The sequence below is a fragment of the Anolis carolinensis genome, chromosome 2 (assembly GCF_035594765.1).
Source record: "Anolis carolinensis isolate JA03-04 chromosome 2, rAnoCar3.1.pri, whole genome shotgun sequence".
Taxonomy (NCBI): Eukaryota; Metazoa; Chordata; class Lepidosauria; order Squamata; family Dactyloidae; genus Anolis; species Anolis carolinensis.
Genome location: NC_085842.1, coordinates 117494580 through 117509616, shown reverse-complemented (window position 1 = coordinate 117509616; position 15037 = coordinate 117494580). Strand labels below are relative to the sequence as shown.

The following is a 15037-nucleotide window of genomic DNA, read 5'->3' as shown; positions in this document are numbered from 1 at the left end:
GGGACATGAGATTAGGAGTGCCTGAAAGAGGCTCCTTTATGCTGCAGGACAAGCTTGGCTTTCTGCAAACACACACACACACATGCACGCACGCACACCCTCTGCCTCACCCCCATCACTTTGGCCAATCTTTCAACTGAGCTGTCTCTCAGTTATGCCAGTGGCAGCCTGGGCCTCTTCTCCTCTGTTTGATTAGGGGAAAACAGGTGGTGCGGGTGACATGATGAGACAGGTAGGAGGCTATGTGAAACATGTGCATACTGTGAGTTATGCCTGGAATGAGATGCTTCTAGGTCATCTGTCTCTCACTGGAAGCGGGTGGGTGGGTGGGCTGGGGTACTGGAACCAAAGTTGGGAGCCAGACTGTTAAAGAAAGGCCTGTTTGTTTCTCTGTTCCTGTCAATTCTTTGTGACTATCAATGCCACGGGTTAGAAAGTTACTTTTTGGAGCAACATCTCTCAGAATCCCCCAGCCAGAATCCCCCACCCTACATCTCTCAAAATCCCCCAGCATGGCTATATGCTGTGCTGACTGGGTGAGTCTGGACATTGCAGTCATCCCTCCACATTTGTGGTTTTGACTTTTGCATATTTGATTATACACGAATTTGGATAAAGCTGTTCTCTCCAGGATTCTCTAGATCCTCCAGCATGACTTTATGATCAACTTCATCTAATCATGCCAGAGGACCATAGAGAGAACACCTCTTTAGGAATCTCTAGGTCCTCCAATGCAATTCTATGGTCAGCTTCCAGTGGACATTGACTATAGAATCACATAGAAAGATCTAGAAATTACTAGAGAGGTGTTCTGTCAGATAAAAAAATAGCAGTAACTTTATTTGAGGTTTTTCTCATTCATGGGAATCTTTTGCCCCTAACTCCACTGAATGTGAAGGACTAACTGTATAGTAAATCCCCCATGATCTGCATAAACTATGACAATGACCACCAGCTTAGATCAGGAAAATCTGTGGAGACTGATCTAGGAATTATTGGAAAGGGTTTTGACAATCAGAAAACCTACCAACTGTGTTTTGTGAACCTGTATGTAGGAACCAGGGCTTTTCCTGTTCTATTTTTTGACTTTTAGTCAAAAATGCACTGACTGTCAGTTGACTAGATAGAGGCCATGTCTCACACCTCAGTCGCCCAGCCTCTCCCCAGAATACTGTCACCCAAACCTTTTTTTGGCATTCTGATTGTGGTGGGACAGCAGTCCTCCTGAAACCCATTTCTTTGGGATTTTTGTATATAGATTGACCCCTGTGGGAGATATGTTCCCAAACTTACTATGGAAACAGGAAAACTAGGAATGACTTCCACCTATAGTTACCATGGAGTCACGTAGGAGGACCAAAACCTTTCTAGAGGAGACATATTTTTTTGGATGTGGGTTGGGTAAACTACAGATTCTGGTCCTGTGGACACAGGGGTTGTACTTTTTTCTCAAGTCCTTGGTCTGTCACTAGTACTTCCAAAGCCCTTTTTGGCCATGATCTTCCATTCTTTTTTTGTTTTGTTTTTTGCTTCATATGGCTCTCTTTTTAAAAGTAATTATGTGACAATTTATAATATCTTCCTAATAATCCCTTGCTGCTTTAAGCAACTATGCCCATCCCAATATGCTTCTGGAACTCTCTCAGGATAGTGTTGTGAGTACTGACATCTGATCCCAGTGCTGGGTTAAGGTGTGATGGTTCAGCATCATTGTTCATCCTTCTCTAAACCAACCATCTCCAGATGTGCTGAATGACTAACTTTAACATCCCTAGCCAGCATGGCTAATGGCTATAGTTCAACATATCTGGAAGACACTAAGTTTGGGAAGGCTGCCTGGCATCTTACTTTCCACTCAAACGAACCTCTTGTGTTACTTTATTTGGACATATTTTTCTGAACTTAACATCTTGTTTCTTTATTTTCCCTGCTCCTCTCTCTTTCTCTTGTCATGCTCTTTCTGTGAAAGACCTAATAAATAATAATAATAATAATAATAATAATAATAATAATAATAATAATAATAATAATTTATTTATACCCCGCCACCATCTCCCCACGGGGACTCGGGACGGCTCACATGGGGCAAAGCCCAACTAGCACAATTTACAAAAACAACAGCATAAATACATTAAACAATATACAAAAATAGTAAAACACAGTAAGACAATAAAACAAGAGTTAATTATAAGGCATTTAAGTTGGGAAACCTGTAAATTATAAGGCATTTAAGGCAGGAAACCTGTATTTTGTGTATTATAATCTGTAGGCAGGTTAGTATTTTCTGATCTCCTTGAAACTTGGTTTTTGTAAAAGTAATGATAATAAACAAAGTTAATAGTAATAATGATAGCTGAGATAGCTTTGGTGAAGAGAGAAAGGGGACAAACCATACATCTTTCTACTCCTGATAAACAATGAACTTGAAACATCTGTAGAAGATTTACAGAGGCATGTGTCAAATTTGCCAATTCTGCATTAAAAATGCTTGCAGTGGCTATCTTCAGACCTTGGTACAACCTTGTATATGAAGAACCACTATACATGGTTTCACTTATCCACGGTTTCACATATGGTCTCTTATATAGACTATATCTTCCTCTTTGTACCTCTGTCATTTCTTCAACTTAAAATAATAGAGTTCACTATATGTATTGTATTGTTTTTAGTGTTGTTAGCTAAAGTTAAAACAGGATGAAGAGAGATAAAGCATGATATAAATAAATATTGTCACCCACAATTTCATGTATCAACACAGATCCGGGAATATATTCACTGTGGATGAGGGGTGGGGGTGGTCATGCTTTCCTTCCCTACATGTGATTCTTAATGGTTGTCAGGAAATGCTACTAGAACCAACAACTGAACAAATAGGTAATGAAGCATTGTTAGCTGGCTCTCGAGCATCTTTGGCCAAAATGGGTAAAATGTTTCATGCTCTGTCCAGTGTGAATCTCATATTCTCATTTATAACACTTCCACATATCCTGTCAGTAACTGACTAGATCCGTTCTAGTGCAACTAAGGCTAACGTACTTAATCTCTAGACTAAAAATAAGACAAAATGCATTTCCCAGGCTTAATACTTAACACAACACCAACATCCTGACTTAAGAAATGTCCCTGATCAAAGGGAGGAACACCCTACCAGGAGGAAGTGTAGAAACCTGAGTCAAACTGCTTTAAGATATGGGTAAGGCTGGTTCTATGTATGTTTACTAAAAACAGGTCATAACAAGTTCTGCATCAGGGCTGGTCAAAGTGCAGGGATTCTGAGGCATATGTATTCGTGCTTGATCTTGACCCTCAAAAATCATGACAAATTTTGCATTATTTTTCTAAAATATATATTTTTGCCTCAAAATATCCTCAGGGGACCCAGGAAGGACAAAAATCATATTTGCAAACAAAACTACAGTTTTTGTGGGTTTGGTAAGGGGTGCATTCCCCCAAGTTCTCTTGGAGAGTTAATGCGGTCCCTTCTTCCACAGTTGTCCCTTCTCTGATTCAGAAGGACTGCCCAAGTAAGTTTCCATACAATCTTAGCCTTGAATTCCCACAATGAACTCAGAGATGTACTTCTGAGTAGACAAGAAATGCATGTTTAAATAGCAAATAAATAGCAAATAAAAGACAAGATCAAGAGAATGTATGTGATAACATCACATTTATAATTAAGACAATTCTAAAAAAAGAAACATTATGGTCATGCTGAAAACACTGTTGCACAAGTCAGGATGCACAACTAATATTAAAATATAGTTGACCTTTCAAATTTACAGGTTTGACTTTTATAGATTTGATTGCTCTTAAGGTTTTCTCTATTAATTTCTAGATCTCCTATCACACTGGAGGACCTAGAGATTCCTAGAGAAGTGTTCTTTCAGATGAAAAAAAGTAACTTTTTAACTGATGATTTTTCACTTTCACAGGAGTCTTATGCCCTAATCTTATCCAGTGTGGAGGGCTGATTGTAAAAATAAGGACCAATTCATGCAAAATTCTAGTTCTGTCTGCTTACAACAGATCATACAATGATAGTTTACATGCCTAGAGATCAAATGGTAATCTTGCAGACCCCCTTTCCAGAAGAACTGTGCACCTGACTTAAACTTCATATGAGATTCAAGTGTCAAAAGAGCACACTACTGCTTTATTGAAATTCATCTTGTCCCTTTCCCCAGTGCAAATATCCATTAAGAAAATGACATCCAAAGCTCAAGTACAAAGACTGGCAGTGATGGTTTCAAGATTGCAATTCCTGTCATAGTGCAATGTTGACTGTGATGGTTAGGGCTGCTAGAAGTTGGTGTTCAACAGTACCTGGAAGGCATATATGAGAAGTATATGTGATACACACATACTTCTCTACACACATGTGCCATCTTAGCTTCTGTTTCCTGTCAGCTAATTTGCATCAAGTGAATAGTGAAACTTAGATCCGGCTAGGAAACTGTAAGGTTCAGGTTTCTCTAGAAGTTTTATCTGGGTCAAAGAGGGTTCAAGTGAGTACACAGTCTGATGGATTTGTTCTTTGGTATTTCTGACAAGTTCTAAGAGATTCTGCAAACATTATACACATGAATAAAATTTATGTGTGTGCAAGCAATCTCTACAATAAGTGGAGATGTGAATGCAATCTCAAACAGGATTGCAAATTATTGAACAGAAAAAGGAAATTAGACCATCAGTTCTGCAAAACTGTTGATTTAAAATTGAGATTTGGCTAGAGATATGGAGGGAGAGAATACTTAATTTTCCCCAGGGGAAATACTTGTTCTCAAGGGGATGTAAGGATGAGAGAAGCTGTGGAACTCGCTCCCTAGCGATATTAGTGTCAGAGTAATTTGCAGCGCAGCAGTAGTTGGATGGAGTCAGAGGAACGCAGAACGAAGAGACATCAGAGACGTTGGTAAAACTATATACAAAGTTTTACTGACTTCAGTAATAATCAAGAGAAACAGACTTGCAGACAAACACAGGACTTGACTTCTCAGCAGACACAGAACAGAACAGAACTGAAGTAATCAGTAAAGCATACACACTTGTGTCTGGACACTCCCCAGTTCCAGCCACACATCAAGGTCAACACAGCTTCTCAGCAATTAACTCTTTACAGACTATAGTACACTCTGGATGATGCAATCAGTATGCAATACAAACCAAGACACAAATTTCATTTAAACACTATCTATACACAAATCCCACATTAACAATTAGATCAGCCCCCTTCCTCCTAACCTTTAGGAAAAGAATAAAAACTTGGCTTTGGGAGCAGGCCTTTGATAAATAGTGCAGTGCAATTTTTTTTTAACCTGGAAATCGTGCAATGGATTCTGGAACAGTTTTAGACCTTGCATTTGGATGACGTGTATCATATTGTATCATATTAATTACAGTATGCTTTATGTCTGTTTTAATTTTTATAATTCTATTTTATGTCTGTGTTTTATGTCCAATTCCATTTGTAAGCCACCTTGAGTCACCCTCAGGGTAGAGAAAGGTGGGATATAAATATGGTAAATAAATAAATAAATAAATAAATAAGCACTATTGGGGCATCTACAATTCTAGGCTGTGGCCAAAATACGGGAAGTCCCAAGATAAGACCAGGTCATACTAGTTCTAGCCCAGACATTTACTGCAACGCCAACTTTGATTATTTTATCTTCTTTGATACTACAAAGTTCTTTAGGCCTGTTATTGTGAAGAAACCCTGTTTTAAAATAAATAAACAAACAGATCTCAAAGATATAATCATTCCCCAGTTTTGGCAGATTTAAAACTTTTTGCTCTGTTATTTCTCGAGTGATTTTCCCTCCCCCAAAATGCTGTTTTCTCCATTATGTTTCTTGAATTGTTTTCCCAAGAAACAAACTCAAAGTTGTTCCTGTTAGATTTGGGGTAGATCTTGTTCAAAAATGTTAATAACTTATCTCACTAGCATAATCACTTTGAAAACATCAACAAACTTGTACCTACTGCATGGTTGTGGCAAGGCTTACCAAGTTATTGAGTGTATATGAAGATGAAGCACTTCTGACAGTCAAAATGGGTTTTTATAAAATCTCCTCCTCCTTCTCTTTCCTGCTAATATTAAGTCCTCACTCCCCCCCCCCCCCGCCCCGCCAACAAGCTCAGAGAAATGTTACGCTGCCATCTTATACATACTTGAGTGGGGCTTACCTCAAAGAAGGTAAGTATGATAAGGCACTTTTAGCTTCATAAAGTTTTGCAACTGATTTGCAACAGATATGGAGGGGGAAGGACCTTTCCCAGCCTCTCTGAGATGAGAGTACTTTGTGCGCTCCCAAAAATGACACTGCATTTTTAAGCATGTGAAAATACCCCAAATACATTTATGCTGTCCCTCTTGGGGGGGGGGGAGGGCATCCTGTTTGGAACTCCCTTGGCCACCATAGAAGCGGGAGGGAGTCTCCAGTGTCCAGTGCTGAGTGGCCACGCTAACCCCCATGTTGTGGTGGTCTCTGGCCATGACACATAACTGTTCCCCCGTCACTTGCCTTACATCAGCCAGAGCAATGGGGGACCAAGGAAGGGGGTGAGGAGGAACCCCCCTCCTCTCACTCCATCCCAGCTGATTTCAAGGCAAGTGACAGGGAACTGCAAGGTTCTGTGCCATGGCCAGAGTCTGCCGTGACATGGCAAGTGTGTGTATGTGAGGGGGGAGGGGAACTACCATCCCATGTCCCCAGGCCACCCAAGCCCAGGGAATGCATGGTGGCAGTGGGGAGAGTTGGGGCTGATTCCATTTGGGAACCAGTCCAACTGCCCCCACTAACCTTGTTGGGAGAAAGCCCAAATGCTGAGCCAGAATTTGAATTTTCCCCTGACTTATGTGGCTGATCCTAATTTACAACAACATAAGTGGTCAGGGTAGATGAGGCCCCTGTCCATTTGCTAATGTTGAAGTGAAGTTGTTCAGCTAGTCCAGTCAGCTTCTGCACATGGAATGAAAAGGTGCCTTTAACCTTTGCTCAGGTAGCAAAATGTCTTGGGTCAGCCCTGTCCTTCAATGCCAGGTGTTATGATTTGTAAATATCTAAAGATGCTGCAGCACCAATCAGGTACTGGAGAGTTCATTGTGCTCTGAAATACTTGACATACGTATCTGCTGCCATCTATTGACCAAAGGGATGTAACACAGACAGCCTTTGAGGATTTATTTTGTGTGAAAAACATGTGTAGGAGTTTTCTACAGAAAATATGGTTGCCTATACAGAAAATAAATAAATAGTGTATGTTTTTTTTCTTACAGAATAAATTCCAAACTGTGAATAGTCCAGTGTTCAAGGACAAACTTGCAGCAAAGGAAAATGGTTAAATTGTTAACTGTTATGAGAATGAAATTTACAAATGTTGACGTTCCTAATTTACAGAGTTTTGTTATTTTACCAAGCATGGAATAGATATAGGTAAATGTTTTCCCCTGACATTAAGTCTAGTCGTGTCCGACTCTGGGGGTTCGAGATCATCTCCATTTCTAAGCTATAGAGGCGGCGTTGTTCTAAGATGCCTTCAAGGTCATGTGGCTGGCATGACTCCATGGAGGGCTGTTACCTATACTATAGCGGTACCTATTGATCTACTTACATTGCATGTTTTCCAACTGTTAGGTTGGAAAAAAAGCTGGAGCTAACAGCTCACCTGCTCACTGAATTCGAACCGCTAACCTTTCAGTCAGAAAGTTCAGCAGCTCAGTGGTTTAACCCACTGGAATAAGAACTAGCAAAAACAAAATTACCCTTGAACATCTTTTACAATTTTTAAGAAGACTTTTGTGTGATTTTAAAATTGTGCAGACTGTTTTGGCATCTGAGGCTAAATCTACACTGACCATTTAGGTCAGTGAAAGGCCAGATCAACTTTGGAGTATATTGGAATGGTTGGATCAGTTTCAAAACAAAACCAGCTGCAACTGCCCCCATTTTGTGTTTCCTTTTCTCTCTCTAAGTAAAAATTTTTAGTCAAGAAAAAGACAAAATAGTACATGGAAAAGATATGGAAAGCTACAAAAACCTGCATCTGTATAGTGTCCACTACTACTAAATTACAATTATCTGCAGACCTTTGGATATTGCCTCCTCCACTGAATGTAGTTTTCTAAGACTCATGATTGCAAACCTTCAAATAATAAGAAACTATATGTCATATTTTGGAAAAACTCTGAGAAAGAGGAGGGGATGAAGGGGAGATTCCTCGTCTCCTCCTCCCTTCTTGCCCCATCATCCTAGCTGACGTCACTGCAGGTAATGGCTGACAAGCAATGGCTTACACATTTAATACATGTCCTCTAATGTATATAAAACAGCACCCTTTCCCAATGATGCTGTTTAATGCTCTTGTTATTTAACTATTGCTTTAATTGGATGATTATTTTAAAAATAGTCTCCAAACATCTGCTTGAATATTTCTTTTTTAGAGTATTCACCAAAAAAAAGTATCTATAGTATACCTATGCTCTGGATCCCTTTGACCATAATAAACACAATTGCTGTAGTCTGGCATAAAGATAAATTAGAATTATCTTCAAGTTTGTTGTTTGTGAGCTGCATTTCAATGCACATAGCCCAATTGCTCCCAGTAGGAAGGACACTTAAGCTAAGCACACCTGAAAGTTTAACATTCTATCCAAATCCAATGTCTGGTTTGTTGTCCCTATTCAAAGCCAGAGTTGCAAACAAAGGATTAGTGTGTTTTTGGATACATAATTGTTAAAAATTGTTAATTTGTTAAACAGCACATAACATCTACTTTGGAAGCCTGGTGATGCTGGTCTGCTGTGCCCAAGCCGTAAAACCTCCTACCTCTTTACTCTTATGTCCTAAGAAAAATTAACTTATTAGAAATGAATACAGCGATCCAACACAAATTCACCTGATAGTAAATCTTCTTGAACTCAAGGAGGCTTATTTCCAAATTATCATCATCGTTATCACCACTACCGTCATCATCTCAGAAGTAAGTCCCATGAAGTTCAGTAAGGGTTACTGTGGATGCATGACTTGAGAAAAAAAAGAGATAAAGGCATGGGCAGGATAGAGTCAGGACGCACATTCAGCCAGCTGTGTTCTTTTGCTCCCACATCTTTTGTACACAACATTTCCTGGACCATGCTTGCTCCAAAATCACTCACTAGCAGCTCTCATCAGCCCCCACAATGCCTATGACTCACTGAAGGAGGAAAAGGAGAATGATGGGTCTGTGGAAAGAAAGAGACAGGATAAGAAGATGAAGTGTTGACCTGAGGAAGAGTTTAGTCAAGTGCACATCACTACAGGAGAAAATATCCTAAAGACATATAATGAGGTTCACTGCAACACACACCTAATAATAATAATAATAATAATAATAATAATAATAATAATAGTGATCAGCTTCATGGATTTTGGCTCAAACATCTGATTAGTTTACATGGAAAAATGGCCCAACAATTCAATGAGATGCAGCAGAAAGGAAGTATCAGTGAATGGCTAATAGGCTTGATCGATCCATGAAAAATTTGATTCTAAACTCGTTTCAAAACTAGAGGGGGCATTTTTTCGTTTTTGTTGCTAATAACGAATTTGGCCCCCAAAATTTTTCGAAATTAACGAAAATTCGTTATTTTCGAAATTAATTCGTTAATGGCGGACGCGCATGCGCGGTGGCCCAAAAACAGCCCGAAGGGGGGGGACTTAGGGGGCTCTCCCGCCCTCATTTTTTGAGTGATCTTCTTCAAACTTGGTACAGTGGTAGAACACATTTAACACTGATAGCTCACCAAAATGTGGAACGTTTCCCTTATCCTCTGATTTTTGGCAAATTTTCATAGCTTTTATAATAAACCATTTTTTAATAATTGCAGAAATCTGTTCCTGGTTTGAAAGTCTTATTTCCTGTTAAATTGGGTTGTCTTTACTGTGAAAGTCATTGCTCTACTTCAGAAACTTTGTTTTTGTGGCTGAAACTTTGTTAAATTGGTGTAGTCCCCGGCTGAGACACAAGCAGCCCAGCTTGTGTTTGAGAGCGGTGAAGGGACAAAGGCACCCCCTTCTTTCCCCAAAAGGAGTTGTATTTTGTACAGGGAAGTATGGGATATGCAACTCTTTCCCAAACTTGGCTTAGGATTATCAGGAAGCGTCCCCGGCTGAGACACAAGCAGCCCCGCTTGTGTTTGAGACTGGGGAAGGGACAAAGGCACCCCCCTTCTTTCCCCAAAAGGAGTTGTATTTTGTACAGGGAAGTATGGGATATGCAACTCTTTCCCAAACTTGGCTTAGGATTATCAGGAAGCGTCCCTGGCTTGGATCCCTTGTTTCCAAAAACACTTTTGCGTGGAAAAAAGAAAGGAGAAAGCCCACCCCGCCCGCAAGGAAAAAAACACCCACAGGACAGCCCTTTGCAAAAACAAAAGAAAAAGAAAGACCCAACTAACACACACCACCCAAACTCAGCCAGCCACCCCACCTTTTCTCCCGGTCTTCACACAGCCATGCTGTGACGCAGCAATCTTTCCTGCCTGCCAGTGCCTGCACCAAAATCTCCCTTCCACCCTCTCCAAAATTCCCAGTGCGACTGAGCCACGAGGCGTGTGCACGCTCAGGACGTCCTACCAGCCCCTCCCCCTGGTTAAACGTGCTCTCTGATTGGCTACAAGGTGCAAACAACATGCTAGATTGCCCCAGTGGACTTAAACAAGTTTGGATGATTTGCCAAAGCATTTTTTAAAAACGAAAAAAAGGCGCCATAACGGAAAACGGCCAATCGCAGTTCGAAACCGCGATATCCAGGCGTGTGGACAACCAAGGTTCGATATTGCTTCAAAACAAACGAAAATAACGAATCAATAACGGTAAACGGGGAAAACGAATTATTTGAGCAAGCCTAATGGCTAACAACTGGAAAAACATACCTAATACAAAAGGATCCAGCAAAAGGAGCAGCACCAGGAAACTACAGGCCAACTGATCATTTGCCCCTTATCCGCAGACTGTGGGATGCTGGGATGGGACATTGTGACTGCCAGGATTGGGTTAGCAGTTACAATGATTTCTTAATCTGCGTGTTTTGAGGTAAAAGCTCCCTACCCCCTCCTTCTGGTCTTAACTTCAGTACCATAAATCTCTTGCAATCTTTGCTCCAACGGAAACTGATGGTTTAAAGGCTGCTACGAACTTCCCATGGCTCAGGAAAGAGGAAGCAAAGCAAATAACAACATTTAAAGAATGCCTGTTTCCAAAAAAATGACAGTTTGCCAGCTTTTGACAAAATTTAGATTTTGTGAATATTTGAGGGGAAATGATAAGAAATCCTCCAGCAAAAATATCTCTCTCACACAACTCAGCAAAGGCATAATACTCCAGATCTAATCAAATCAAAAACAGAGAAGTGAAATTGAAAGTTATTCTTTTTGCAGAAAACTCAAGTGCAGGTTGAATATTCCTGATAGGGTGACCTCTGAGGTCCTCAGGATTTCTCCCAGCAGGCTTCCCCTCCGCCCCAGCCCCACATATCTTGCCTATTGTGTAACAAAAATCTGCTTTTTGATTGCCTGCCAATGGATTCAAAATGGAGATGGAGATGAAGGTTTATTTTAATGAGGTTTCTTTATCTGGTGTCCCTTATCAGGATTTCTGTGAAGGCTTTCTAAAAGGAGGAGTTGCCTTCTTCCTAGAATAGGAAACTACAAATGGATTTTGTTTCTCTCAGACATAGAAGTTTATTCGTCGACAAGTAATTTTTCTTCTACCACAGAGTGGAATTCATTTGTATCTTTTCTTTAAAAAAAGATAGGAAGGGACTAGGGCAGCAAGCATTTTCTGATGCTTCTCTTTTATTTTATTCTAGACTTAGTGCAACTAACCAGCAATAACCTCATTTTTTTGAAGTTGCAAGCAATGGAGATCCATCTTTAGTGAAACTAAGCTAATTGCGTGGACAAATGGATCTGTTACAAGATGCCCTGCCTATCTGGATGAAGGACACAGCAGCAGGTAAGGAGCAAATGTTTCTTATTTTAAAGTATTAAAATTGTGCTATCATTTCAACGATACTGTAGTGAACATTAAACATTTTTATTGTTGCCATTGTTGTTATGTGCTTTAACACTTACAGTATATCCTCTCACTGTCCTAATCTGGCAGGGACGGTCCAGATTAATCCTCTTTCATCCCACTTTTCAGCTGCTTTTAAAATGTCCCTGTTTTCTCTCTCTTTCTGCCACTTTCTCCCATTGTTCTTAGTTTACTTTAATTGTTCAGGAGGGAGACAAGAGATGAGCGAATCGTGTCCTTCCCAGTAAGCTCTGACATAAACCAACTACTACAACCTCTCCTATGTTCTTCCTGATACCTTTTGGAATTGGATCATCATACTAATGTTGCTTGACCATACATGTTCTGTTTTCATCTGTAAATGTTGGATGGTACATTATGGTGATCCTATCATAGAGGGGTTTTTTTTGCCAATATTTATTCAGAGGACATTTGCCATACTTTATAGCAGTCCTTGTCAAAAGTCAGATGCCAATTAGAGAGCAAAACAGAGTTTATTCAAGAAATAGCCCAAAAATTAGTCACAAACATAAAAGATGGCTTAAAACGCTTAACTTTCAGTGTTGTTAAGCAGTCCAAACAAAAATATGACAAAAAGTACGTTTTAACAAATAAACCGGATTATTCTAGCAAATAATCCGGGTTAAACAAAAGGTTCTTCAATTCGACTCAAAGCGTTCTGAGTTGGCTTGGAATAAGCAGCCAAAACAAAACAAAGACTTAGAAACTCCCAAAAAACTCCCCAAAGTCCCAAACTAGCGATATAAACTTAAAGCCCCAAATGGGAACCCAAACTGGGCAAAGGAGCTCTCCACTGAGAGCCACTAGTAAACAAACTTGGAGGCTGGTGTGAAAGGGAAAGTGGCTCCAAGCTGCTACGGAGGCCAGCACCAAGCCGAGGAATTAAAGGGGCAGAGCAAAGAAGCGTCATCAAACCGGTCCGGAGTCGAAACAGGAAAGACAGCGGAAACTCGCTACAGGAGCTCAAGCAAACACCAGGAGCCCAAGGAATGAAGCGGAGAGACGTCGTCAGGACGGTCCAAGGTCTGGAAAGGAGATAGCGACGGGGTCGAGACACAGGCCAGGAGTCAGGAGCCGTAGATAAACACAGACCAGAGAGTGATGGCAGAAGCAAGGTCAAGTTCCAATCCAAGGTCCAGAGGTTGTAGACATCAATTCAAGGTCCACGAAATGGAATGGCACAAAGAGCCAAGGCAATGGAGACAACAGCAGCTAATGCAAAATAGTAATAACAGTGCAGTCCAGGAAAACCCACACAGTTCCAGCCCTCCGTTGCAGAACAACCCGGATTAACTTACATCTGAAGCAAAGTCCAGGTCCAGTCTTCAATAACACGTACAGGAGTCCCAGTGGCGCCCAGCAACACCTTGCCACACGCAAAGTAAAGTGGCTAAACATTCCCAATTTATCCCAATTCCCTGGGCGTCCAAACACCACACCCAAAGAGCAGGTGTCCCAATTCATTAATCCGAATCAGAACTCCACACAGCTAACGCCCATGAGTCGAGTGTCCCAAATTTTTCATCAGAATCCCAATCAACCTGCCCACGCCCAGCTCCATGCACACCTGAGGATCCATCCTCACTCCTCCAAGCAGACCAAGTGGGGTCTGCTTCTGAAGATACCCAAGTTTCCCCAGTGTCAGCAGTATCCATGGGCCCTGATTCCTCCCCAGTCATCTCCGGTGCCCGTGCCCAGTCAGTGCCCACTTCTTCAGCCACCACCTGTTCCCCAGTATCCATTTCTTCCACAGACTCCCCATCTGAATCTTCCTCAGAAAATCCCCATCGAGGTCCCTAATTCTTTTTCTGTGCAAATCCTCCAACGAGCCGTCCTCGCAAGGGTTTTTCCTTCCTCTCCTGATCCCACCACTATCATTCACAGTCCCCGAAGGCGCAGTCACAACAGTCCTTTTAAAGGTTTTTGATTTGTGGGACTAGCAGTTCCTCTCCCTTCTTCATTGTGCCAGAGAGTGGCACTATATTTGTGGCCCTTGACAATAAATGCTTCATTCCTTATTAGAAGCCACGTGTTCAAAGGGCCCTTACTTTCATAAGCATTAGCCCATAGCACCTGGTATGCCCAGGTGATCTCCTTTCCAACTACTAAACATGCCTAGTAACCTTGCTTAACATTTCCAGATCAGATATGATCTGTCACTTTTGAAAAAATTTCATAGGACTACAGTGTTGAGAGACTTGCATTTCTACACTTATAATATGTCTTACAATTTATTAGAATTATGGTTATATTGCTAGGGTTTAAATAAATAATAGAATAGAGAATAGAGCATGCTTTGAGGAAAGGAGGGAGAAGGCAAAATCAATTTTGTTCATTCGCTTTTGCAAATGATGGTTCTGGAGTGTAAAATATGCTGTTAAATATTCTTAGGATGGCTCCAGATAGATGACTTAAATGTTTTACCAATCAAAAGGCATTGTGTGGCCATTTTGTCTTAACTGCCTTAATGGATTTTTGGTGGAAAGAAAAACAACCGAAGAAGCTGTAGTGAAGCATGAGATGGTTACAAATGGAAAACAACCATGTTTGAACACACATTATCACAGACAGCAAATTCCATAAATGAGGGTTATATAAAGCCTCATCTGAAAACACCCCGAGTTCTTTTCCCACCTGATGTTCTATCTCTTCAAAGAATGGTGCATCTTGTTATGATTGAGCCTCATGGCTCTGTTATTGACAGACGTGGGCGTAAGACTCCTCGGGAGTCAGATACTCTCGAGGAGCGAGAGAGAAAAAGACTGCGAGACATATTTGCAGCACCATCTGACGAAGAATCTTTCGAAGGGTTTACGGAGAGAATGGAGGAGGGGCTGGTTAGCTCAGAGGAGGATGAGATGGATTGGACTCGGGTGAGGGAGGAATTGGGTGCCACTGGTCATGATGGGACAGAAGATGAATGGGGACCTTCAGGATTAGACCCATGGCTTAGCTGGAGG

The 15037-nt window shown here is 41.0% G+C and overlaps 1 protein-coding gene across 1 annotated transcript in view; it reads left to right on the top strand.

Annotated features, from left to right (window-relative positions):
• Positions 1-11579: 11579 nt before the first annotated feature.
• The window catches only part of sh3tc2 (SH3 domain and tetratricopeptide repeats 2), a 75068-nt gene continuing 71610 nt past the window's right edge, over positions 11580-15037 (top strand). Inside the window, exon 1 of the mRNA XM_008104676.3 lies at positions 11580-11996. Coding sequence (XP_008102883.2) covers positions 11945-11996 — 52 coding nt within the window. The 5' untranslated portion in view covers positions 11580-11944. The remainder of the gene's footprint in view (positions 11997-15037) is intronic.